This window comes from Piliocolobus tephrosceles, chromosome 16 (assembly GCF_002776525.5).
Source record: "Piliocolobus tephrosceles isolate RC106 chromosome 16, ASM277652v3, whole genome shotgun sequence".
In the NCBI taxonomy this organism is placed as follows: domain Eukaryota; kingdom Metazoa; phylum Chordata; class Mammalia; order Primates; family Cercopithecidae; genus Piliocolobus; species Piliocolobus tephrosceles.
In genome coordinates this window covers 3,228,693-3,256,369 of record NC_045449.1, presented here as the reverse complement: position 1 = coordinate 3,256,369, position 27,677 = coordinate 3,228,693, and the positions used below count along the sequence as shown (strand labels likewise).

The 27,677-nt window shown below is 37.1% G+C and overlaps 1 protein-coding gene across 2 annotated transcripts; it reads left to right on the top strand.

Moving 5' to 3' along the window:
* Positions 1-1,661: 1,661 nt before the first annotated feature.
* Positions 1,662-27,138, top strand: SPATA22 (spermatogenesis associated 22). 2 transcript variants are annotated; one of them, XM_023184644.1, is made up of 9 exons: positions 1,662-1,755; positions 3,659-3,769; positions 5,507-5,635; positions 7,507-7,567; positions 7,696-7,791; positions 18,071-18,413; positions 20,620-20,749; positions 23,897-23,994; positions 26,804-27,138. In XM_023184644.1, exons 2-9 carry the CDS (start codon positions 3,727-3,729, stop codon positions 26,993-26,995), a joined length of 1,092 nt encoding a protein of 363 aa, XP_023040412.1. In that variant the 5' UTR covers positions 1,662-1,755; positions 3,659-3,726; the 3' UTR covers positions 26,996-27,138. The 2 variants fall into 2 exon arrangements, with proteins under 2 accessions (XP_023040412.1, XP_023040414.1); XM_023184646.1 differs by lacking the exon at positions 23,897-23,994 and having other exon boundaries at positions 1,692-2,043.
* The last annotated feature ends 539 nt before the right edge of the window (positions 27,139-27,677 follow it).

Below are 27,677 nucleotides of genomic sequence, written 5' to 3'. Positions count from 1 at the left end.
GCCACCGCGCCCGGCCTTTTTTTTTTTTTTTAATGAAAAATCTATTTTGGGGGTGGGTAGGGGAATGTTGTAAATGTATGCACATATGTATGTAGATATCAAGTCAAGATCTGCTTCCCTGAAGCTTCTATTCATGTTTTGGGTAACTCCTCTCTGGAACCATGATAAATAACAAGTTTTATTTTTATTGTTTCAAGTCTTCTTCTTCCCAGAAGATGACCCTATTCCTTGAAAGCTATTCCTTAATCTGGCATTCAAGGTCTGCTATTATCTGGTCTCGGTCTACTTCTAATATTATTTTCTAACACTCTCCTTTTTTTTTTAATTTTTTTTTTTTATTTTTTGAGACAGAGTCTCACTCTGTTGCCCAGGCTGGAGTGCAGTGGCGTGATCTGGGCTCACTGCAAGCTCCGCCTCCCGGGTTCACGCCATTCTCCTGCCTCAGCTTCCTGAGTAGCTGGGACTACGGGCGCTCGCCACCACCCCAGGCTAATTTTTTTTTTTTTTTTTTTGTATTTTTTGTTAGTAGAGATGGGGTTTCACCGTGTTGGCCAGGATGGTCTCGATCTCCTGACCTCATGATCTGCCCGCCTCGGCCTCCCAAAGTGCTGGGATTATAGGCGTGAGCCACCGTGCCCGGCCTATTTTCTAACACTCTACTTTAGTTTTCAAAGCAACTACTAAAATACCTATGGTCTTACAGGCCTAGGCCTTTACTAACAATCTTTCTTTCATCTCCCAGCCCTTCCCTATCCCAGTCTTCAAATGGTTAGAAGATACGGTAACAGCAAAACATGGGCTTTGAACTCAGAACTGCAATCCACTACCTGGCCCACAGTAAATTCCGGATAAATGACAGCTACTGTTATTCGTATTAAATAAGGGCTAACATTTACTGGGCATTTACTGTGTGCCAGGATTGTCTATTTCCTCTTTTAGTATTTTGAGGGCGATTGTTGTTATTGTATTTTTACTGGTAGGTCCTGAGGGTGTTCAGTAAGGAACTTGCCCAAGGTCACAGGGCCAGGAATCCACAGTCTTCTTTGCCAGGAAGCCTGGAGCTCAACGCCCAAGGTCGCACACCACGCGGCTTCCCCTGCAGAGCGTCTCTGCGGCTCACGGGCGCTTCCCTCCCGCAAGCTGCCGCAGCCCCGGCCCTGCCTAGCTGACTGCTCTCCGTCTTCCATGGCCGCCATCTGAACCCGGGCTTCAGCTCTGTCCCCAGCCTCCTGGGGACTCAGAGTCCCTGACCCTGATCCGAACCAGAAACGGAGACAGACCCCTCGGGTGGCCTTCGAGGCAATCTCTGGGCACACTCTGGGTGGCCACCAGCATCTAACAAACGATGTCTGGACCCTCAGAAAGGGCCAGGGTTGCGGGGGAAGCGGGGCACACTTTTTGGGCGATGCTGGGGCTGAGGCCGGTTGGGCAGGAGATCGGCCCCTGTCTCTCCAGTCACGGGACAGTCTCCTTTCCTCTCTGGGCCAAACTGTAAGGAGTTGGAGCCATCCCTGCGCCCACAGCGTGAGAACGCCAAGGAAGCGCGTTAACGTCATCGCGTCCGGCCAAACGCAGCCAGGGAGGCCGCGACGACGCCATCGCACCCAGGAGGCGGCCTCTGCGCCTGCGCGGTCCGCGGCGCCTGCGCACAGCCTGATGCCCGCGGTTTCTTCGCAGGCGGGAACAACTGGCCGTTGCTGACGGGGCTGCCTGGACGACGGTTGACGGAGGCGAGGGAAACCGAGGGCGAAAATTGTGCGTCGTGTTGGCAGGAGGGCCTAGAGGAGAAAGACTGTGTTGATACCAAACCGCCCCCACTCCGTGGGCGGGTCAGGAGAGGCCTTTGGAAGAGCGTCTGAACTTGAGTAGAGCTTCTTCTCTCGCGCCCGCGTCAGGAGCCAAAACAGGCCGCGATTTTAGGCCGTGGCTGTTGTGGGTGGTGTGGGTGGTGTGTGTGTGCAGATGGAGCACACTTGTTGCACGTGAATGCCACCAGCCCCATTACTGAGGCCACTTAGGTCCGTTCGGAAGCTGGGGTTGCGGGTAGATGAAGGTCCCCGCTCTCAGGATAAATGGTCCCGCGGGGAGAATGTGACACTTAAAAACCTTTTTGTTGTTGTGCATTCAGTTTGCTTGATCCTAAGAAACATAATAGCCCTCATAAGCCCCTGTAAATATAGGATGTGAGTTGGCACTGGAAGAGAAAGTGGCAGAATCTCTGTTGTGGCTCCTAGGCTGGCACCAAGAATATTTTCCTTTACTTCCCCTTCCGTTCCCTCCCTCCCTCCCTCCATTTTTTTCCTAGACGGAGTCTCGCTCTGTGCCCCAGGCTGGAGTGCGGTGGCGTGATCGCGGCTCCCTGCAAGCTCCGCCTCCCGGGTTCACGCCATTCCCCTGCCTCAGCCTCCCAAGTAGCTGGGACTGCAGGCGCCACCACCACGCCTGGCTCTTTTTTTTGTATTTTTTAGTAAAGACGGGGTTTCACTGTGTTAGCCAGGATGGTCTCGATCTCCTGACCTCGTGATCCGCCCACCTCAGCCTCCCAAAGTGCTGGGATTACAGGCGTGAGCCACCGTGCCCGGCCTGTTTCCCAAGTTTTATTTTTACCAACGATATTTGAAAATTAGCACCTTGGGCTGACTTGCATTATTGCTTAGTTGTGTATGTGTCCGTCTCTCTGTCTCACTGGGTCGTGAATTTAGAACAGAAGTTACCTGGTTTGGGTTTGTATCTTACCTCTTCATGCAGTGGGCAAGTGTTTGTTGAATTAGATTGGGGTTGAAATGTGTTAGGGGGCTAAACATGCAAAATTACAGGAGAAATTCTGTTGTAAAAGAAGAAAACTAAGGAAAAACTTGTTTCACTTGTTGAAGTTGTGGAAATGGAGTGGAAACTTGTCATTACACTTATTCTGGATATGAAGGGAGGATTTAGTCTTTCTTTCTTTTTTTCTTTTTTTTTTTGAAATGGAGTCTGGCTCTTGTTGCCCAGGCTGGAGTGCAGTGGCACAATCTTGGCTCACTGCAACTTCGGCCTCTAGGGCTCAAGCGATTCTCCTGCCTCAGCCTCCCGAGTAGCTGGGATTACAGGCACCTGCCACCACTCCCGGTTAATTTTGTATTTTTAGTAGAGATGGGCTTTCTGCATGTTGGCCAGGCTGGTCTTCAACTCCTAACCTCAGGAAGACTTAGTCTTTGGTATTATGTAATCCAGGAGTTTCAAACTGATGCAAAGGCAGATGACCTGTACAATGCCTTAAAGTGGGGCATGGAGGAAGTTCCCAGTGGCTAAATACTGTGTTTCCTCCCTGGCGTTGGAAGCATGTATGTTTGTCAACGCTGTGGTCCGTTTTCTTCTTTATAGATGTGGTTCAGAATTCTCTTTGTGGGTGCTGGATTCTGAAATAAATTACATATACTGTGTGAAAAACTGCACATATGTTTAGGAAGCAAGGTTACAGTTGCCCTAGTCATAACTTAATTGGAACAGAGTTGGAAAAGTGGATTATGTTGTAAACTCTTAGAAAGCAAAGGACTCCCTAAAGTGTTTACATGATCAGGTTTGAAAGTAGTTTAAAACCATAATTTCAGTAATCACTGGGCTGAGGATTTGGTTTTGTAGTTGAGACAATATGAGTTATAAGTTTCTTTCTTTGTAGGTCTGTTGGGACGATGTCATAAATTTGGAATGCTGAAGAAAAATTTATAGATTTTGATATTGAAGGAAATGAAGCGAAGCCTAAATGAAAATTCAGCTCGAAGTACAGCAGGTATTGAACAACTTTTTATTTTTAAATTTTCTATATTTTCTATATAGCATATAAAGCTTGTATAGTTATAGATATAACATTGGAAATAAATTTAAAATAGATTGAACAGTTAATCTAGCCTCTTTTTAGGTCCAAGGAAGTAAAATAACTTACTCAAGACAAAACATTTAGTGGTAGAGGTGCGAGTAAGATCAAACTTTCTTAGATTTATTTTGATGTTCTTTCTACAAATTCGATGTGCTTGAGTTATTCTATGCTTTACAACTGAAAACAAAGAAATAGATCTGTTTTGTTTGTATTTGTGACTTAACTTGTTAAAATATATTTCTAGAAGCACTTCTGTCTTTCTAATAGCTTCTCCTATCATTTTTGCTTTCCCAATTTATTAGTATAAAGACAGAGGGCAAGGATGATGAGAACCAGGGGAATAATGATGCGTAATGAAGATAATAGTAACTATTATTTATGGTGGATTAACTGTATTCAAGACATTGATTATATATATTAATTTATTTAATCTTTACACCAATACTCTGAGATAGGTTATTACAATCATTTCTGTTCTTCAGATGAGAAAACCAAGGCTAAAAGAGGTTAAATAAGTAATCCATGAAGTAGCAGAATTAGAATTTGAACCTAGGAATCTGGCCCTTAGTCCCTGCTCTTAATCATTATGCTATCAGTGTATGTCATATTGGCACAAAGAGTTTAGGGAAATTGCTGAAGATCATACTCTGAAGTTGTAATTCAAACCTACTTTGAAGTCATAATTCAGACCCAGGTGGTCTGATTCCAGAGCCCACATAATTCTCCCAGCCTTTAATCAGAGAGTTTTCACAGAGTCTGTGTTTGCCTGTAGAACAATTAATGATGACCAGTTAGAGAATGGTACAGTGGCAAGAGATCTGAACTGACATTTAGGAATCTTGGGTCCTATCTGGATTCTTCCACTGACTTGCTCTATAGTAATGCACAAGCTATTTGAACTTCTTTTCCCTTCGAGTTCCCTAAGTTTTAAAGTTTATATTTTGTGACTTTTGGCCTGAATTGAGATCCTAGATCCACCATCTGGAGGAATTGGTAGTAGTATTTATTCTCATTTGGACTGGATATTATTACTCTCTAAGGCATTCTCAAAATGATCCACAAAATATATAATTACAGACACCTGGGGTGCTTGTTAAAGTTGCAGAGTTTTGAGTTCCAGGCTAAATCTATTGAAATAAAGTCTATGAGAGTGGAGTCTAGGAACCTACACATTAAGCAGAATTCCAGATAAATCTTAGTCCAGTGAAACTTTGAGAACCAAGGCCCAAAAGGGCGTGCTGCTATTGTCCAAAGCACGGTTCAGAGTTTGGTTCTTCCTCACCTCTGTTGTACTGCAAAGGTCCCCTGCAGTTGATACAGTAACAGGCAAGCACAGGAGGGGGATAAGGAAAAAGAAAAGTGGATTTGGAAAGATTGAGGGATGAGGGAGGAGATGGGAATTACGTCCATACGAGAGGAATTAAAACTGTTAGGGTAGAATAAGAAAAAGTTTTTGAAGAAACAAATTAGGCTATTCAGGATCTTAAAAAGAATGGAAAAGTCAATCCAAGGTTATAGAAATCTATAAGTATATTAGCATATAGAAGTAGATACATTTAAAGTGTGTATTATTATAGACTAGTAATTATTTTACAACTAGATCTGCTTATTTGTCTATTATGTACTAATTTATTGGTACATTCAATTTAGGCTGTTTGCCTGTTCCATTGTTCAATCAGAAAAAGAGGAACAGACAGCCATTAACTTCTAATCCACTTAAAGACGATCCAGGTATCAGTACCCCTTCTGACAATTATGATTTTCCTCCTCTACCTACAGGTAAGAAAATTAATAAGGTAAAAATTTTCAGGAAATGCAAACTAGGATTATAGAAAATTGTAATTTATCCCTGAACCAGTTAGCTGAGGTTTGGTGGGTGCTGGGAGGTCTTAATGGTTGTTGTTGACTTTTTACTTTCCTCTGCAAAAGGAATGGGCAGGCAGACATTCTGAAATATACGTGGTACATGCTGGTTATATACATTTACATTTTGGGGGCACATTTTAAAAATCATTAGTAGGATCTTATACAGCTAGAATTTAAAAATATCTCTTACATGGCAATACTTGTATTGTTAATTTCATCTAGTGTGCTCCCATAGACTTTAATATACTTCTAAATCTGTAATTATTTTGTTTAAAGAAAACAAAATATATAAAAGATATATTTGAAGAATTTTAGGTATGAAGTTCATATGTTTCCAATTTTTGTGTATAAAAATGATAAATTGACATGGATATGCACAACTGGGCATTTATCTGGTCATACTCCACCATTTAAAAAATATTCCATAATTTAAAATATTTTTATAAGTGGCATGAATGTTGACCTTGAAAAACTGAGCTACTCCGTAAGCAAATGTGTGTCCTCCTGAAGTACTTCAAGCTCTGACCAGGGTTACCATTTGTCAGAAATAGTGATTTTCCTGTATTGTGTAAGAGATAGGGCCTCATCAGTGGTTTTTAAAAAATTTTTGTCTTGATTCATTAGTTGGTCTGGGATATAATCGATCTTTGAAAAAAGAAAGAAGAGAATAAAATAGAGTAGAATAGAAAATAACAGCCATGCACTGCATAACAATGTTTTGGTCAGTCACACCACCTGTGTGATGGTGGTGCCACTACAAATATAATGGAGCTGAAACATTTCTATTTCCTAGTGACATAACATAGCTGTCATAATGTCATAGCACAGTTTTTTTTTTTATAAATGTAATTTATAAAATCGGCTACGGTAGGCTACAATTTAATATATATATAGTAGCCTAAATGTATGGTTTGTTTAGTCTATAGTAGTGTACAGTAATGTCCTAGGCCTTCATATTCACTCACCACTTAATCACTAACTCACCCAGAGCAACTTTCAAGCTCCATTTATGGTAAGTGCCCTCTTAGGTGTATTGGTTTTTATCTTTTATATTTTTACTGTACCTTTTCTATGTTTAGATATGTTTAGATGTACAAATACTATTATGTTACGATTGCCTATAGCATTGAGTACAGTAACACGTTGCACAAGTTTGTAGCCTAGGAGCAATAGGCTGTAACATGTAGCCTAGGTGTGCAGCAAGCTGTACTCTCCAGCTTTGTGTAAGTACACTCTATGATGTTTGCACAACAAAATCACCTCACAAGGCATTTCTTAGAATGTATCCCTGTCATTAAGTGAGACATGACTGTGTCAGAGTGTATCACACATATTAAGGATAAGACTTGATGGTGAAGTTTTATATTCTTTTTCCTCCTTTCTCTATCTCTCTGTTTGTCTGTATCTCACACATACGTCATGCATATACATGTTCTGAGTTACGATGTATTTCTTTCTGTGGGTGGGATTTAAAAAGTTCAATAAACATTGGATTAGATGAAATTCATGTTACAAAGTTAAAGATACTATACTAGAACTGATTGTAGAAAAGGTACAGATTAAATTATCTTTGCTTAAAATACAATGAATAAGAAAGACATCTATAAAAATAAATAAAGCAGGCTGTGACAGGTTTTCCAACAAAGTATTATCGAAGAAGTCCATATATTCAAGTTGTTTTCTTCTTCAAGTTTTTAAACCCCCAAAATTAAATAAGTATGAAGTTATCGTTTTGAAAAATACTACCTATCTTACTTTTATCTATGTTACTTATATCTTTTGAGATTGGGCCTGGGAAGCTATGAATGCAGAGTTGGCTCCTGTAATGAAAACAGTGGACACTGGGTATGTGGAGAAATATAAACCATTGGATGTGTGTCTGTTACTGACTGGTGTTATTCTTCTATGTATATCTTAATTTCTCAATTTGAAAGCAAACTATTAATATTTAACAAGACGTATTCTCTTGAAAGGCAAATACCACATTCAGTTTCTCGTCCTCTGAGAAGTCAAGAGTCTATCTTTAACTCTATTCAATCAAATACTGAAAGAAGCCAGGGTGGTTGGAGGTGAGTCTACTTAAAATTTCCTTCTTCTTCTATTCCTTCTCATTTTCCTGTCGTCGTCTTCATCCTTCCCTCCTCCTTCACTTCTTCTTTGTTTCTCAGACAGAATTACATTTAGGAAATTTCTATAAATAATAACTATGGCAGTATTAATTATGTTTTATGAAAGAACTAAGAGAACATGCATGTAAAACTTAAAAAATACGAAAATTTCACAGTGATTATGCTTCAAAAGATTCTTAATGTGATAATGAAATTTCTGATAATATTCATTGCTATAAATTTATGATTTTGCTTATGGGTTATTAATGATTTAATTGACAATAGATAGACAGGAATCATATCTTAGTATTGGTTATATTTAGGAATTGAGAACCAATTAGAGTGCTCAGTCTTACCTGTAAGACACTCAGCTTCAAGGTAAACAGAATGGAAGGAGAAGGAAAAATGGAGGCTGAGATGCATATGCATCTGCAATAGTAGGGGCTCAAGAAATGAAGAAGATAGTCACAAAGATGGTGAGGGTTCTTGCCATAAGGACCAAAGTTTAATGTTTAAATAGTATGAAAAAATTGATAGAAAAAGAACATGGATTTTTCCTGGTTGTATTTTAGTAGCCTTGGATAAATGGCAATATTGAAGGAAATAATTTTGGAAATAAAGTGCTGGGAAAACAACACCAAATCACTGACTGTTAAGGGCTTTGATATGTTATTTCAATAATCCTTACAACAACCTTTTGAAGTTAATACTATTCTCATTTTTATTATATAAAGATATTGCATTTTTTTAAAAGGGGAAGCCTTTTATATAGTTGTTGATAAATACATTGAAATAAGTCTTTATTTAAAAATTAGTTTTGATTTTATTATTCATGCTAGTTTTCCCAGGACCAGTCCATTGGTTTCTTCATAACAAGGCCTTAAAACTAGGCCTGTTCAGTGGTTTGGGATGGTTCTTAGAGACATTGTTCCAACTGCAGGTGCTAGAAGAAAATCCATTCTGACAAGCATTAGACAGAGAATTAGGTAACAGATTGTAATCTGGACAGGCAGCCAGTATTGGATATTACGATTTGAATTAATACATGATCTGTCAGACTGTTGGGATACAACAGGAAATCCAGGAGTAGAGAACATTTAAAAATCCATGCAGGTAGTTGGTAATCTGCTGAAGATTTTTGGAACCAGTTAAAGGTCTAATCCTCAGGTTTAGAGTCCAGGTAGAGTTGCCAGATTTAGCAAATAAAAATAAAGGATGCCCAGTTAAATCTGAATTTCAAGTAATCAGGAATTTTTTAGTATGTGTCACCGCCAATATTTGGGACATACTTATACCAAAAATGTGTTACTTATTTGAAATTCAGGTTTAACTGGCCATCCTATGTTGTTTCTGGCAGCCTAGTCTAGACTTTCTTGTGACATGGAGTTTTCAAGAGCAAAGTACACTCCTATTCTTATAGATACTGTGTTATTAGACACATTATCAATATATATTTCATTCACCAGAATTAGGATATGAACAATTAGTAAGATTAGTAAGGATAAGTTTCTTTGCCAAAGCTCCTACAATAGGCTTTAGACTCTGAGGAGATATTGAGCTTGTACTTACTTAGTAGTTAAGACATCTCAGTTGAGGGGTTGAGGTGATATGAGGACTTTTAACATTTTTAATCTTTTTTTTTTGAGACTGGATCTTGCCATGTTGCCCAGGCTGGAGTGCAATGGCATGATCATAGCTTATTGCAACCTTGAACTCCTGGGCTTAAACAATCCTCCCACCTCAGCCTCCTGAGTAGCTGGGACTGACTATAGGTTTGTACCACCATGCCTGGCTAATTTTTAAATTTTTAGTAGAGACGAGGTCTTGCTATGTTGCCTAGGCTGGTCTTGAACTACTGGGCTCAAGTGATTCCCTCACCTCAGCCTCCCAAAGTACTGGGATTACAGGTATACACTATTGTGCTCAGTGAGATGAAGGCTATAGAAACTGAGAACTGAACACAACCTGGCAAACAGGTTCAGGTAAATGCATAAATTTTAACAGAAGATAAGGATTTTTTTTTTCTGAAATAACTTACTATTCTCATTATGAAAATAATAGAATAATTCTAGAAAAAAGGAAAAAGAAAATTATTCATAGTTGCTCTGATCCAGAGTTAACCATTAATTTATTTTTGAACAGAAAAAACCAAACCATTTCACTTTTTTTGAGTCTTACGTCTTTATCCATGGGAAAAAAGTTGAACTAGATGATATCTGAGGTTCCTTCAGTACTCAATATATATTGTGCATAAAACATACAGTTCTGATGTATTTATGTAACTTTGTGCTGTCTTGTCTATCACTACCACGAAAACCCTTGATTAAGGATTTTACAAATATATGAATTTATCTAACATGCTTACGTGTGGAATACTTAGAATGCCCATTGCTCTGATACACCCAGAATTGTTTTATTACACATCATGTCTTTCAACCATTCTTGTTACACAGATCTATTGTAAAAGTTTAATAATCTAAAATAGTATATAACTTAAGTCAGTAATTCATAAAAGGAGGTGGCAGGCCCCCAGTATCTATATAACTAAATTTTTAAACTTTTAGGTCTCCTTCAACTTGCTCAGGATGGCCAAAGATATGAGGAATATTTCCTTTTGGACTCTGTTTGCGTCTGGAACACTCTCTTGACAATCTCATCCTTGTTACAGTTCTGACTGCAGTTGAATATTGTGTTTCTATTGTTATCTTAAAAAAATTTTAATTAGGGCCGGAAGCGGTGGCTCACACCTATAATCCCAGCAATTTGGGAGTCAGAGGCGAATGGATCACTTGAAGTTGGGAGTTTGAGACCAGCCTGGCCAACGTGGTGAAACCCCGTCTCTACCAAAAAGGTGCAAAAATTAGCCAGGTGTGGTGGCACATGCCTGTAATCCCAGCTACTTGGGAGGCTGAGGCAGGAGAATCACTGGAACCTGGGAGGCAGAGGTTGCAGTGAGCTGAGATCCTGCCACTGCCCTCCAGCCTGGGTGACAAAGTGAGAACCTGTTTCAAAAAAAGTGTTTGTTTTTTTTTTTAATTAAAATTATATATATTTAAGGTGTACAACCTGATATTTTAATGTGCATATACATAGTGACATGATTTCAGTCAGGCTAATTAATATATCCATCTCTTCACATAATTACCATTTTTTTCTTATAGTGAGAACACTTAAGATCTACCTTCTAAGCGATTTTCATCTGTATAACACAGTATTATTAACTGTAGTCCTTGTGCTCTATCTATTAGGTCTCTAGAATTTACTCATTCTATGTAACTGAAACTTTGTACCCTTTGACTGATAGCACCTTATTTCTCCCGCCTCTTCACCCCTGGTAACCACTATCCTACTCTGCTTCTATGAGTTTGGTTTGTAAAGATCCCACATATAAGCAAGCACATATAGTGTTTTTCTTTCTGTGTCTGACTTATTTCACTTAGCATAACATCCTCTGGGTTCATCCATGTTGTCACAAATGGCAGGATTTACTTCTTTTTAATGTCTGAATAGTATTCCGTTATCTCTTTATGATACATTTTTTAGTACATTTATCTGTCACTTACATTGTTTACATATCTTGGAAGTTTTTTTTTTTGTTTTGTTTTGTTTTTTTTTTTTTTTTTTTTTTTTTGGGCAAAGTTTCGCTCTTGTTGCCCATGCAATGGCAACAAGACAATGTGAGTGCAATGGTGTGATCTCGGCTACTGAAACCTCCGCCTCCTGGGATCAAGTGATTCTTCTGCCTCAGCCTCTCAAGTAGCTGGGATTATAGGCATGTGCCACTATGCCTGGCTAATTTTGTATTTTAGTAGAGAAGGGGTTTCACCATGTTGGCCAGGCTGGTCTCGAACTCCTCACCTCATGTGATCCACCTGCCTCAGCCTCCCAAAGTGCTGGAATTACAGGTGTGAGCCACCGTGCCTGGCCCTTTTGGCTATTGTGAATAATACTGCAATGAATCTGGAAATGGAGATATCTCTTTGAGATACTAATTTCATTTCCTTTGGATATGTCTCCAGAAGTGGGATTGTTAGATTATATAGTAGTTCTGTTTTTTATTTTTTTGAGGAACTTCCATACTGTTTTTCATAATGGCTCTACCAAGTTACATTTCCACCAAGAGTGTACAAGGATTGCCTTTTATCTGCACCCTTGCCAACACTTGTTATCTTTTGAATTTTTGATGACAGCTATCCTAACAAGTGTGAATTGATAATATATCATTGTAGTTTTGATTTGCATTTTCCTGATGATTACTGATGTTGAGCACCTTTTTATGTACCTATTGGTCATCTGAGTGTCTTCTTTAGAAAAATGTCTATTTAGGTTCTTTGCCCATCTTTAAATTGTGTTGTTTTTTGTTACTGAGTTCTGTGAATTCCTTAAATATTTTGGATGTTAACTACTTATCAGTTGTATAGTTTGCCAACATTTCCTCCCATGCTATAGATTGCTTTTTCACTCTGTTGATTATTTCCTTTACTGTGCAGAAGCTTTTTAGTTTGATGTAGTTCTCAAATATTTATTTTTGCTTTTGTTGACTGTGCTTTTGTGTCATATTAAAAGAACTCATTTGCAAGACCAATGTCAAGGAGTTTGTTCCCTACATTTTTTTCTAAGAGTTTTATGGTTTCAGTTCCTACTTGGTTTAAGTCTTCAATCCATGTTGAGTTGATTTTTGTATATGGTGTAAGGTAAGGGTTCAGTTCCATTCTTCTGCATCTGGATATCCAGTTGTTCCAATACTATTTATGGCAGAGACTTTTATCCCATTGTGTGTTCTTCTCACTTTTGTTGAAAATCAATTAAATGTAAATGTATGGGTTTATTTCTGGACTCTCTGTTCTGTTGGTCTGTGTGCCTATTTTAATACCAGTACCACATTGTTTTGATTACTATAGCTTTTTGGTATAACTTGAAATCAGAAAGTATGATGGATGCAGCTTTGTTCTTTCTCAAGATTGTTTTGGCTATTCAGAGTCTTTTGTGGGTCCATATGAATTTTAGGATTTTTTTTCTGTTTCTGTGAAAAATATGGTTGAAATTTTGATAGGGATTGTATTGAGTTTGTAGATCACTTTGGGTAGTTTAGACATTTAATGGTATCAATTCTTCAATTCCATGACACAGGATTTTTCATTTATTTTGTCTTCAGGGTTTTTTTTTTTTTTTAATCAGTGTTTTATACTTTTTAGTGTATAGACGTTTTTCTACCTTGGTTATGTATTCCTAAGTGTTGTATTCTTTTTGGTGTTATTGTAAATGGGATCATTCTCTTGGTTTCCTTTTGGGATATCTATAGTTGGTGTAAAGAAATGCTCCTGATTTTTGTATGTTGATTTTGTATCCTGCAACTTTACTGAATTCATTTTTTTTAGTTCTAACAGTTTTTTAATGGAGTTTTTAGTGTTTTCTACATACAGGATCATGTCATCTGCAAACAGAGACATTTACTTCATCCTTTCCAATGTGCACTCCTTTTATTTCCTTTTCTTGGCTAATTGATTGGCTAGGACTTCCAAGACTAGTTGAGTATTCCTTATCTGAAATATTTGGGATCAGAAATGTTTAAGATTTTTTTGGGGTTTGGAATATTTGCAGAATACCTACCAGTTGAGTATGCTAAATCTGAAAATTCAAAATCTGAAATGCTTTAATGATCATTTCAATTGAGCATCATGTTGTTGCTTAAAAAGTTTCAGATTTTGGAGCATTTTGAGTTTTGGATTTTCAGATTTAGAATGCCCAGCCTGTAACTATGTTTGAATAGAAGTGGTAAGAGTGGGCATCCTTGCCTTGTACTGGATCTTTAAAAAAAACCTTTCAGTTTCCCCCATTATGATGTTAGCTGTGGGAGTTTTGCAGATGACCTTTATTGTGTTGGAGTATGTTCCTTCTATACCTATATTTTTTAGAGTAAACTGAATGGATGTTGAACTTTGTCAGATGCTTTTTCTGCATCTATTTTTATCTTTAATTCTGCTACTGTGGTGTATAACATTGATTGTTTTGCGTATGTTAAAGCAACCTTGCATCCCAGAAATAAATCCCAGTTGGTCATGGTGTATAATTTTTTTAAAAAAGATTTCAACTTTCACTTTAAATATAAGGGGTACATAGGATTTGTTACATGGGAATAGTGTGTGATGCTAAGGTTTGAAGTATGGATCCTATCACCTCACCCATGTAGTGAACAGAGTTCTTGATAGGTGATTTTTTGATGTGCTGTTGAATTTGCCTTGCTAGTATTTTATTGAGGATTTTTGCATCTATGTTCTTTAGTGATACTGGCCTGCAGTTTTCTAGCAGTGTCTTTGTTTGATTTTTATATGAGCGATGCTAGTCTCATAAAATGAATTTGAAAGTATTGCCTCTTGTTTTATGAAGGAATTTAAGAAGATTGGTGTTACTTTCTCTTTGAATGTTTGATAGAATTCACTGTGAAGTCATCTGGTCCTGGGTTTTTCTTTGTTGAGAGGTTTTTGATTACTTCTTTAATATCCTTATTATTGGTCTGTTTAGGCTTTCTACCTCTTCTTGATTCAATCTTGGTAAGTTGCTTATTTCTAGGTGTTTATCCATTTCTTCTGTGTTATCCAATTTGTTGTCATGTAATCATAATAGTCCCTTATTATCTTTTTTATTTCTGAGAAATCCATTTTGTGTCTCCTCTTTCATTTATGTAAATCTTTTCTTTTTTTAGTCTATGTAAGGGGCTGTCGACTGGATCTTTTCAAAAAAATAAGCTCTTAGTTTTTCTTTTTCTTTCTTTTTTTTCTTTTTGAGATGGAGTCTCATTCTGTTGCCAGGCTGGAGTGCAGTGGCACGATCTCGGCTCACTGCAACCTCCGTCTCCCGGGTTCAGGCAATTCTGCTGTCTCAGCCTCCTGAGTAGCTGGGACTACAGGCCTGTGCCACCATGCCCAGCTAATTTTTATATTTTTAGTAGAGATGGGGTTTCACCATGTTGGCCAGGATGGTCTCGATCTCTTGGCCTTGTGATCTGCCTGCCTCAGCCTCCCAAAGTGCTGGGATTACAGGTGTGAGCCACCTCGCCTGGTGCCAGTTTTGTTTTTTTTTTTTTTAATTCTCTATTTTATTTATTTCTACTCTAGTCTTATTGTTTTCTTTATATGCTTATTTTGGGCTTAGTTTGTTATGCTTTTTCCAATTCCTTTAAGTGTGAAGTTAGGATGCTTATTTGAGATCTTTTTATTTCCACTTACACATTTATTGCTATAAACTGCCCTTAGTACTGCTTTTGCTTTCCCATACGTTTTGGTATATTATGCTTTGTTTCTGTCTCAGGATAATTTTAAAATTTCCTTTTTTAATTCTCTCTTTGATCAATGGTTGTTCAAGAGTGTGTTGTTGTGAATTTTTCCATTTTCTTTTCTTTTTAAATTGAGATGGAGTCTCGCTCTGTCACCCAGGCTGGAGTTCAGTGGCGTGATCTTGGCTCACTGCAGTCTCCGCCTCCTAGGTTCAAGTGATTCTCCTGCCTCAGCCTCCCAAGTAGCTGGGACTACGGGTGCGTGCCTCCACACCCAGCTAATTTTTGCATTTTTAGTAGAGACGGGATTTCACTGTGTTAGCCAGGATGGTCTCGATCTCTTGGCCTTGTGATCTCTCTGCCTTGGCCTCCCAAAGTGTTGGGATTACAGGCATAAGCCACCAAGCCCGGCTAGTTTTTCCATTTTCCATTTTCTAGGTTATTGATTTCTAGTTTTATACCATTATGGTCAGAAAAGATACTCGGTATGATTTTGATCTTCTTAAATGTGTTAAGTCTGATTTTGTGAGCTAACATGTGAGTTATCCTTGAGAAAGTTCCATCTGTGCTTGAGAAGAATGTGTAGTCTTCTGCTGTTGGTTGGCAAATTCTATATATGTCTTTTGGGTCCATTTGATCCATAGTGTTGTTCAAGTTCACTGTTTATTGATTTTTCTGTCTGGATGATTTATTTATTATTAAAAGTGGAGTATTGAGCTTTCTTTTTGTTATGTTGCTGTCAATTTTTCCTTTTAGATTTGTCAATATTTGCTTTATATATTTAGGTGCTCTGATATTGGATGTATTTATATTCACAATTTTTATATCTTGCTATTGAATTTACTCATTTATCATTATATAATGACCTTCTTTGTTTTTAGAGAGAACTTTTAACTTGAAGTGTATTTTGTCTGACATAAACTTAACCAGCCCTGTTTTCTTTTCGTTGCCATTTGCATGGAATATCTTTTTCCATCCCTTTATTCTCAGCTTTTTTGTGTCTTTGAATCTAAACTGAGTTCATTGTAGACAGCATATAGTTGGATCCTTAATCCACTCAGCCACTCTTCATATAGGTATACCTCATATATTGCACTTTGCTTTATTGTACTTCACAGATACTGCATTCTTTACAAGTCGAAGGTTTGTGGTAACCCTGCATTGAGCAAGTCTATTGGTGCCATTTTTCCAACAGCATGTGCTCACTTCATGTTTCTATGTCACATTTTGGTATTTCTTGCAGTATTTCAAACTTTTTCATTATTATCATATCTGTTGTGATGATGTGTGATCAGTGATCTTTGGCATTACTACAAATGTGCTGTTAGCAATAGAGAGTTGTAAAGCTGAAATAAATTTTTCTAGACTATGAATAATAAAAGTAATTTCTGTAACCATGGGAGAAAGGAAAGACAAAATTGTGTTTCTGTTCTCTTTATTGAAAATAAAATTACAAAATTGTTGCGTCTGATGGACCTGTAGTGCCAACTACTCTTGAGGTTGAGGCAGGAGAATCACTTGTGCCCATGGGTTTGAGACTGGCCTGAGTTCAAAAAAATTACAAAATTATTGTCGTATGAAGAAGTGTTCAGTGTAGGAAAAAATTTCTATAAAGGAGTATCAGGCAGTTAATAATTCTAATTTTTTTTTCTGGGTATCGTGTGTTTGTGGTGTTTATAATTTAAGTTGTAATTGTGCTTGCTTTTCTCATTATTTTATACTAATAGTATATACTATTTTATACTAACTTTGTACCCAATTAACAGTATTTCCCAAATTATACAAGCTTCAGGCCTCATAAAACTTGGATTTGTTCCTGGTCAGTAGACCTCTTTTTGGATTATTTACCGAAAAAAGGGATGGGTTGTATTGGTTGCCCTCTTGTGATGCTTGTGGTATTTCCAGGAAAATTCCTGAGAATTAAGAATTTGTGGGCTGGGAATGGTGGCTTATGCCTCTAGTCCCAGCACTTTGGGAGGCCAAGGAGGTGGATCACTTGAGCCCATGAGTTTGTGGCCAGCTTAGGCGACATGGTGAAACCTTGTCTCTACAAAAAATAACAAAAATTAGCTGGGCATAGTGGCACTCACCTGTAGTTCCAGCTACTTAGGAGGCTGAGGTGGGAGGATCACTTGAGCTTGGGAGATTGATGCTAGAGTGAGCTGTGTTCTCACCATTACACTCCAGCCTGGGTGACAGAGTGAGACCCTGTTTCTGAGAAAAAAGAAAAATAAATAAAGAATTTGTGATTTGTGACTTGGGCTAGTTTGTTTCCTGTGGAACTCCTAACTAGGCTGTTCAGAAATTATGCTTTTGATTTTGGCCTTATTAGCATCTAGCATAATGTTCTGGTCAACTGATATAACACACTTAATGTTGCTGGCAAATGCTGTACCAGATTCATTATAGGGCTTTTAAGGTATGCATTAAAACCACAAAATTTTGAATCAAATATTAATAGCTATCTCTCCTGCTTATATGTATTCTCCTTGTGATTTAAAATCATTGCTAAGCCACAGTTTAACTTCTTAAAATTTTACTTTGTAGAAAATTTTAAAATTGAATATATAAAGAAACATGCAAATGCCTTCAAAATCTTACCACTTGGATACAACTACTATCATATGAAGGATGCTATCATTTAAAAATATACTTTGTAGTACTAGACTCCGAGTTGGGAGGATCTTGTATTTCCTCGGTTCTAGACTTGTGAGTAATTTCCTGTATGACTTTGGACAAGTTAATTCCTCATTAAGGATCAGTCTTCTCATCTGGAAAGAGGGTAATAATACATTGTAGGGTTGTTGTGATGTATTTGGAATTTCTAAGTAGTTAGTAACAAAGTGCTTTCTGAATCATAAATTGCCATATAAATGAATTTTTCATTATTAATTTTTTTTGTAATTAAGAAACCATATAGAAACAAATGCTTTTTTTTTTCTTTTTTTTTTTTTTGCACTATTACAGCTACAGAGATGACAACAAAAATACCAGCTTGAAAACTTGGAATAAAAATGATTTTAAGCCTCAATGTAAACGAACAAACTTAGTGGCAAATGATGGAAAAAATTCTTGTCCAATGAGTTCGGGCGCTCAACAACAAAAACAATTGGGAATACCCGAACCTCCTAACTTACCTCGCAACAAAGAAACTGAGCTACTCAGACAAACACCTTCATCAAAAATATCTGGCTCCACAATGAGAGGGCTAGACAAAAACAGTGCATTGCAGACATTTAAGCCCAATTTTCAACAAAATCAATATAAGAAACAAATGTTGGATGATATTCCAGAAGACAACACTCTGAAGGTAAATGTTTAAATATCAATTAATGACTTGTTTACATTTTAAAAAATATGAGGTAAATATTTAGAAAATTACAGAGATAAGAGCACCTGAAATAAATTCCATGACATACATTACTTGATTGGCATAAATATTAAGTTCCATTGAAGTGGATGAATGTTAGTTTCCGAAATATTTTCTTAGGGGTGTGAATGGCTGCTCCTTTTCCTTTAAAACTTTAGAGTTTTCTACTCAATTCTGACTTTCACTTTACACTCATTTTAAGGATAATGACAGTTTATCCATTGTTTGTGAAGTTACCCAGGGTCTTCATATGTCATTCTAAGTATTTTTCAACAGAGGTCAGCAAACATTTTCTATAAAGGGCCAGATATTATTTTTGGCTTTATGGGTCATACTGTCTCTGTTACAGCTACTCAACAGTACTACTCAACTCTGCCACTGTAACTTGGAAGCAGCCATAAACAATACATAAATGAATGGGCACGGCTGTCCTCCAACAAACGTTTACACAAACAGATGGCAGGTTAGATTTGCACTGCAGGCCGTAGTTTTCTTTGTGATCAACTTATTATGACCTTTGCTTTATGATCTTACACTGTTTTACCTTTGTAGCCTCATATTTCATAGTCTACTAATTGTCCAATGCTTTAGCCACTTTAGACTCGTCACAGCTCTCTAAACATAGCATACACTCTGTGCTTTGGTTTATATTCTTCCCTATACCTGTGTCTCAACTTACTTCCTCGCTACGCTCAGTGCTCTAATTGTTCTTTGTGAATGTTATTTATATATTATGTGTGCTGGTTATTCCTCATCTCTGCTCCCTGGCCCCTTGGCCCACTTGATTCTTCACCTGCCCTTCTCTGTGTTTTGGAAGGCTGAATTGTCCTACGTAGTGCATCATCCTGAGATTGTTTACTTCCTGGCTTTTGCTAGAGGTCAGCCAGCAGGAGTCACTGGTACCAGTCACAGGGTGGGAGGAAAAGTTGGGTTTTCTCACTTTTTCCTGTCTTAAATGTTATATCACCAGCAGTGGCTGTGTCACTGCATGATGTAGCCCCTTCATGAGTATAGCTTTCCTGGGCTTGATACTTTTATTTTCTCCTCTTGTCCTTTCAACCTAAGAATGGTAACAACTTCTTACAGTTGTTAGTTTTTGTTCTGCCCATATGTCTGAAAAAGCAATCTTTTCAGTAAGCCATCGGGGTAAAATTTGTTTTTGCATGTTTTATTTTTTGTTGAAAATAAGATTAATAAAGCATGTTTCATAGTGGTCCTCAATCTTATGTTTCCTTGTACTCAAAATTGTACGACATAATCACCTTAGTAACCGTGGTTTACTGTGGCCATAATCATCAACAGGAGGCATGTTAGAATCTTGGTTAGGAGGGGAAGAGGGAAGAAACTACTTGTGTTTTGAAAAAAAATCCCATCATATGCTCTTCACAACCCTCACCCTCACAAAGGAAAGTGTTCCCCTGCCTTTGAAAATTAGTATTTTGACACACTGTATTCTTAGTTGATCTTCAAAAATGCTAAGAACATTTCCATCTCGGGGCTTTTATACTTGCTGTTCCCACTGTCCTCATTCAACAACTCACTTAAAATAATAACCCCCATCTCTCTTTCTTTCCGTTTACTTTGTGTGTTTTTTCCTTAAAAAAAAGTACATTTCCTGACATTCTGTTATATGTTTGTTTATTTTATGAATCCTCTACTAGACTGTAAAATCTTTAAGAGCAGATATCTTGACTGTTTTGTCCATGAATGTTTCCTTAATAGCTATGTTTGGCATTTGGTAGGTGCCCAGTAAACACTTTTGAAACAAATGAATGAATGAATATGTCTGGCTTCTTCCCTAGAAGCCCTAGAGTGTGAATGCATTAGGGAAAGGAATGGCCTTACCTATATTTGCCACAGGATCTGGCATATGATGCTTTAAAATATTCCATGAATGAATGAGTGAATGAATACCTGTATAAATGATTCTCCTCTTGATTAATTGTCTCTAAGTGCACCCTGGTTTCTCTCCATCGGTGATATAGTAATGATGGCCTTATTTAAGGGAAGTAGCTATACTAAAATTTTCAGTAGTTCTTTTTACACACTTGTCCATTGTAAGGACTTAGAATTTTTACATAGAAGGTAAATGAGTATGATGAAAAAAAATATTTTTCTAATGCTATGTATCTTATTTTTTCAAAAGGAAACCTCATTGTTTCAGTTACAGTTTAAGGAAAAAGCTAATTCTTTAAGAATTATTTCTGCAGTTATTGAAAGCATGAAGTATTGGTGTGAACATGCACAGAAAACTGTACTACTTTTTGAAGTATTAGGTAGGTAAAATATTTCAGAAATACTTGAGTAATACTCTTTGGACAACAAGTTTTAATGTCTGATTAGTCCTTTTTCTTCCAAATAAAAGTCTGATTTTTACTACTCCCTCAAGTGTATTCAAAGAACTGAAGTTCCAATAATAGTCCCTGTGGTAGATAGAATAATGCTCCCTAAAAATGTCTACATTCTAATTACCAAAACCTGTGAATGCTACCTTATATGGCCAAAGAGACTTTGCAGATGTAATTAAGTTAGTGATCTTGAAATGGGAGGATTATCTTGTATTATTTGGGTGGGTTCAATGTAATCATAAGGGTCCCTTATACAAGGAAAGCATTGAAAGATGCTACCTTGCTGACTTTGAAGATGGAGGGAGGGGCCATGAGGCAAAGAATGCAGGCATCTTCGAGAAGCTGGAAAAGTTAAGGAAGTAGATTCTACTCTAGAGCCTCCAAGAGGAACACAGCTTTGCTGACTCATTATATAGACTTCTGACCTCCATAACTATTAAGATAATGCTTTTGTGTTGTTTTAAGCCAACCACTAAATTTGTGGTAATTTGTAAGCAGCAATAGGAACCTGATACAGCCTCCTCCTTTTCCTTTTGTCCTGTTACATATATATACACACACATATATATATAGAAATGAATGTAAATATAAATGTGTGTGTATATAGATGTAGATTTCCATCAGTGCACTCATTTCACATGTTTAACTTTCACCTAAAAATGATTCCAGTTTCTCTCTTGTTACCATTAAGGAAGAAGTTTTATTATATGAAGTGACATTGGATTCAGTAGAGACTCAGACTTTTTGAGTAAAGCACACTGTATGCATTTTCAATTGCTGCGTAACAAAGTAATGGAAACTTAGCAGCTAACAACCACACCCACTTCTTAACTCAAGTTTTGTAGATGAGAAGTCCATGTGGGCTTGACTGCGTTCTATACTCGGTATCACACTGCTAAAATCAAGGTGTTGGCTGGGCTGGTTTTGTTCAGTTTTCATTTTTGGCTTTTTGGAGGTTTCCATGCCTGTGGCCTCTGGAACTGCCATATACTTCAGGGATTCTTCATGAAGTCCTACTCATGTTGCTTGAAGCATATCTCTTAGCTGGTTGGCATGGCTGTTACTACTCTATGTTAAAGCTTGACTTAGCTCTTATTTTGTTCAGTTCTTACCAGTAGCCATGTAACTGCAATAGCAGATGGTATTCTATTTCATGTCAGTTTTCTGTCAGAGCTAGAATACTGTCAGAGGTAGAACATCTTATTTCAAAGATCTTAAACCCTGTTGAACTTCCCACTAAATTGCTTTTTCCTGTGTAAAGGATGCCTTTGGCTCTTACCTCAGTTACAGAATATAAATATTAAAAATAACTGGTGCCTATTAAAAGGACGTGCTGATTCCATTCATTTCCCCAGGTTCTCTTTGGTGAATTGTTCAGGTTCACTCCAGAATATCCTTTTAAGAATATCACAATACTCGGTATAAACACCAGTAGACATTCTTGTCAAGAAATGAAGGGGGTCCATGCTTTTATATGTGATGGTGAGCTTTCATAGTGCTATAATAATCCTGAGCTCCTAGGCTAGACTCTAAACTTGTCAAAGGTAGATACTTCATTTTACTGCACTTTAGTGTCTAGCACACTGCACAGTATATAGGAAGTCCCTTTCAGTTGCAACCACCCCCATGCAAAAAAAAAAAAAAAAAAAACAACTTTAGTGGATTTTTAAATACTAATAGAGAATTATTCACACAACTGAAAGGTGGCTGGGTTTCTGACTTTAGGCAAAGCTTGATCTAGCTGCTCAAGAGATGACACAGTGATTTCTCTGCGTCCTTCAGGCCTGTCAGTGTTGGCTTCATCTTAAGGCTCCACACTATAGTCTCTACAGAAGCTTCTGAGTCTCCCCTTATGGTAGCAAGTTGTTTATTAAATTTCTGTAGACTCTACATTCTTATACCACACTGTCATATTCTTAGATTTTTCTTCTCATTGCTCTTTCCTAAAAACTAACAAATGAGTCTTTCCATATAACCATTTCTGACTGGGTGACATGCCCATTGCAGAAATCCTGAACTACATAGTTAAGCAATAAAATATGCTGATTGGATTCAGTCAGTCACAGTTCACTCCTGGATCTGGGGATGGGGACGAATCCTATCCAAATAATATGGCTAAAAATGGAATTTTCCTAAAGGATAATCTGGGTCTTTTTAGCAGAAATGGAGGCCAGCCTCAAAATAAATGCCCACTACCAGTACTCAGTAGATGATTATTAAATAAATGGATAATGCTGTCACTTGATAATAGTTTCTTGAGATAAACATGAATTGCAATTTGCATTTTATAGGGGAAGAAACAGATTTGAAAGTGGTTAAACAATTTATTCAAGGAGGGAATAGGGAGATGTAGGTCATAGGGTACAAACTTGCAATTATGGAGGACGAATAAGTCTAGAGACTTAATGCACAGAGGAGGTCTGTGGTTAATATTATTGTATATTAAAAGTTTGCTAAGAGTAGATTGTAGGTGCTTTATCACACACAAAAAGGGTAACTATGGAAGGTGATGGATACGTTAACTTGCTGTAGAAATGATTTCACTATATGTTTATAAAAGTATGTTGTATGTATATGAAAATATGCTGTATACCTTAAACGTATATAATAAAAATAAAAACCCAGTTTGCTCAAAGTCACAAAATATTAGTAAGTTGAGGTACCTGGGACTTGAATGCATGACTCCTGATTCTAATTCAATGTTTCTTTTTTCATTAAATTATGATGCTTATTTGCTACACATGCCCATTTTATTATTGTAATGTTGTAGACTGTTCTGGGGATTTACCCACTCTATACTATACATTCTAAGGAAAAAGTTTCAGATGGTCATTTATTATCAGTTGTATGAGCTTGGCATATAATCTGTTCCTAAGTTGGAGAGAGTCAGAAGTTTTGTTTTCCTACCTGTAAAACTGCTTGAGAAATATCTTCTTAAAATGTCTTCTTTATTACTGTATAAATAGAACTATGAGAGGTTGATATGGATAGTTATTTAAACATCAGCTTCCCTTTGTTAAATTTTATTTGCAGCTTACCAACATTTATTTTTTCTCCCATTTCAATATTGCTTAGCTGTTCTTGATTCAGCTGTTACACCTGGCCCATATTATTCGAAGACTTTTCTTATGAGGGATGGGAAAAATACTCTGCCTTGTGTCTTCTACGAAATTGTGAGTATTTTTAAAGTATTCTTTGCAAAGCTATGTCAACAGAATATAAACATGCAGGCTATAATTCAGTTGAACCAGGAATTCTGTTAACAATTTAGTACTTTTAACACTTCGTTTAGTTTTAGTTCTGATATGAAAGTTGTTTATTTGTATACTATGAAGAGTCTACTATGTGCCAGGTACTGTGCTGGGTGTGAGGGATATAAAGTGGAATATAAATGGTAAATGGCTCTTTCTCTCAAGGAGTTTGTAATCCCAAGTAGAATGGTACAGAAATGTTACACTGTGGTATGGTGAATGGCATGGTGGAGCTGTGTATGTGCAGGGTGCTAGAGAAGTAGGTAAGAAGGAAGGGGCAGATCAGGGAAAGATTTTCAAAGAAGGTGGTAACTTACCCTAGATCTTTAAGGACTAATAAGAATCAACTAAGCCAAAATGTGTTGGCGATGGAAAGAAGGATATAGTCTAAGGTGAGGGAGCAGCATATGCATAGACTTGAAGCTAAGAGAGAGCTTCACTTGTTCAGGGAACTGAAAGTAGTTATAATTACCAAAGTGAAGAGTTAGGAACTGATGGGGGTAAGGGTAGTGCTTCTGAAATTGGGGGAAAGCATAGTGGGCTGGGATATAAGGAAGAGGCTTGGTGACAAAGAAGTCTGGAGATTGCAAAGGAGGCTATAGACCTACATACATTGAGGCTGTATAAGAGCTACATAAACTTTGTAAAGTTTGACCTTAATTCTGACACTGTCCTCAATTCTGAAATCAGACTTGGATTCCAGCATTTACTCCAACATTTTCTAGTTTTATGACTTAAGTAAGCTGCTTAAATTACTTGAACTTCAGATTTTTTTAAAAAATCTATAAAATGGGGAGACAAATTCCTACTTTGAAAGATGGTTAAGGAGATTAAATGATGAAACATGAATATACAGTGCATGACACATAGTAGGTGATCAAGAAAATTGTCAATTCCTGTAATATCTTGAATGTATATTATTTTTATCTAGTCTGATGTTTTTTTTAAAAAACTTTGTTATTGTCATGTACAGAAAAGTGTAAAATCATAACCATATAGTTTGATGAAGTATCACAAAGTGAATGCCACCCAGGTTAAGAAATAGAACATTGCCACCACCCCCCAAATACCTTTGTGCTTCTTCCCATTCACTGCCTCTTGTCTTCTACTTGCAAGTAACCACTAACCTGACTTTTAATGTCATCAATTAATTCTGCCTGTTTTTGAACTTTATCAAAACAGTATCACACACTATGTCTTTTTAAATATGTGATTTCCTTTATTTGACAGAATGTAAGATTCATCTATATTGTTGTATGTAGCTGTAGCTCACTCATTTACATTGCTTTGTATAACATTGTGTTGCATGAATATACCACAGTTTTCTGTTTCACTGTTGGGCATTTGGGTTTCTGGATTTTTGGCTGTTATGCATAATGTTCTATGAACATTCTTATCTATGTCTCTTATGCATTTGCATGTATTTCTGTTTGATATATACCCAGAAGTAAAATTGCTGGGTCATAGAGCATGTGTATATTCAAATACATTAGTTATTGCCAAATAATTTTTCAAAGGATTGTGTCAATTTAAGTACTCACAGGCAGTGTAGGAGAGTTGTGGTTGCTCTGCATTCTTACCAACACTTAGTATTGTCCATCTTTTTTATTATAACCGTTCTGGTGAGTCAATTTAGTGTTATGTCATTTCTTTACAATTCCCTGGTGAGTAATGAGGTTGAGTACCTTTTCATACGCTATTTAGATATCTTTTTTGTAAAGTCTGTTCAGGCATCTTGCTGTTTTCTTCTCGAGTTATTTGTCTTTTTCTTACTGATTCTAGGAATTAAAAACTATTCTGGGAATCAGTTTTCTGTCCATTATGTGCATTGCAAATATTTTCTCATATCCATGGTTTGCTTTTTCCCACTTAATGATGGCTTTTGATAAACAGAAGTTTTTCATTTTCATATAATCCTTTTATCAATCATTAGTCTTTCCCCTTATAATTAGTGCTTTTTGTGACTATTTAGTGAAAGCAATTTCAGACTGCTTTAATTTTATTCATAATTGAGAGGATTTGGAGATTGCTGATCTTTTTCTGATTTACATGTCTCTAAAGGCATCGAACTTTTGGGTCCCAACTTAAGCTTCAGGTCGGAGTGGGAGTGGTTACTAGAATCTCTTTTCCATGGGGGCCTAAGATTCCATTTGTTTCCCAACTATACAAGTCTGTGAAAGCTCTGCTCAGTTTCTTAGACTCTGAACTGCCTTTCTGTAATTTGCAGACATCTCAGGGAGACAGTACCCGCTAAATCAGGTTTCATCTGAGACTCCCATACTATCCTAGATGAGGGCTGGGGGTTCTCTGTAATTCCTCACTGTCTTGATATCTCTCTGATGCTTACGAGGAGATTTTTAACAAAACATTTCATCCGGCTATCCTAATTGTCATCTGATGAGCTGTTTTGAATCACCCAGTCTGCTGCCTACTGAAAGTAGAACCCTGGGAATCTGATAAAAGAGTGGGTAATTTCATGTGTCATTCAGTCTTTGAATGAGCAACAACTTGCTAGCTTGTAAAAGCCCTACCAATTGAGGGTCTTTCATCTGTTACAGGGCACCATGTGAATAACTATCATTGTCTTGTTAGCAGTGGGGCCCTGACTCACGTGAAGGAATTTTTACAGCATTTTGAGATGACACGTTTAGTTGATAATATAAATATTTAAAAAATTGAAATTCAGATGAAGTAATAACTAATTTTTTGATATTTATTTTTTAAAAAACAGGATCGTGAACTTCCAAGACTGATTAGAGGCCGAGTTCATAGATGTGTTGGCAACTATGACCAGAAAAAGAACATTTTCAAATGTGTTTCTGTCAGACCGGCATCTGTTTCTGAACAAAAATCATTCCAGGCATTTGTCAAAATTGCAGATGTTGAGATGCGGTATTATATTAATGTGATGAATGAAACTTAAATAGTGATAAAAGGAAGTTTAAATAGCATAAATTATAGCAGTTTTCTGTTATTACTTAATTTACCATCTCCATAGTTTTATAGCTACTGTTTTCTTGTATTTCACTTGTTGAATTAAAGTATTTGACTTCTTTTAAACGTGGAGTTTTTGCAGTGTAATTTTAAGGTTTTTATTAAAATGATATATTTGCTAAAATCCACAACCATCCTAGATAAAAATGCTCACTATAACAGGAATAGATGATGCTTATTTAATATGGAATAATAATACATCTGAGTTAGCTCAAAAACCAGTATTGGGCTTAAGGGGGAAATATTAGAGGTATTTTAGAGGTATTTGCATTATCAGGAAAAGGACAAGTGTGCCCACTGTCAGTACTATTATTAAGCATTATTCTGGAACTGCTAGTCTGTGCGATTCATTTAATTACTTCAAATATATAATGAAAATCTGCTTTGTGCCAGGCATTGTTGTAAATTCTAGAGACAAAGTAGCTCACAAAGTAACAAAAATTAGGGGTACCAGAAATGTTGGTGTGCTTTGAACCAGGAGCCCATATATCATCATGTTTCTCCCATAACCATGATTCACGAGTCTGGAAATCAAGGAGTGGTAGCAGGGCTGACTTCCTCATTATTAGAGCAACTAACGTACCCACGGAACTTTTGCTCCCTACCCCCAC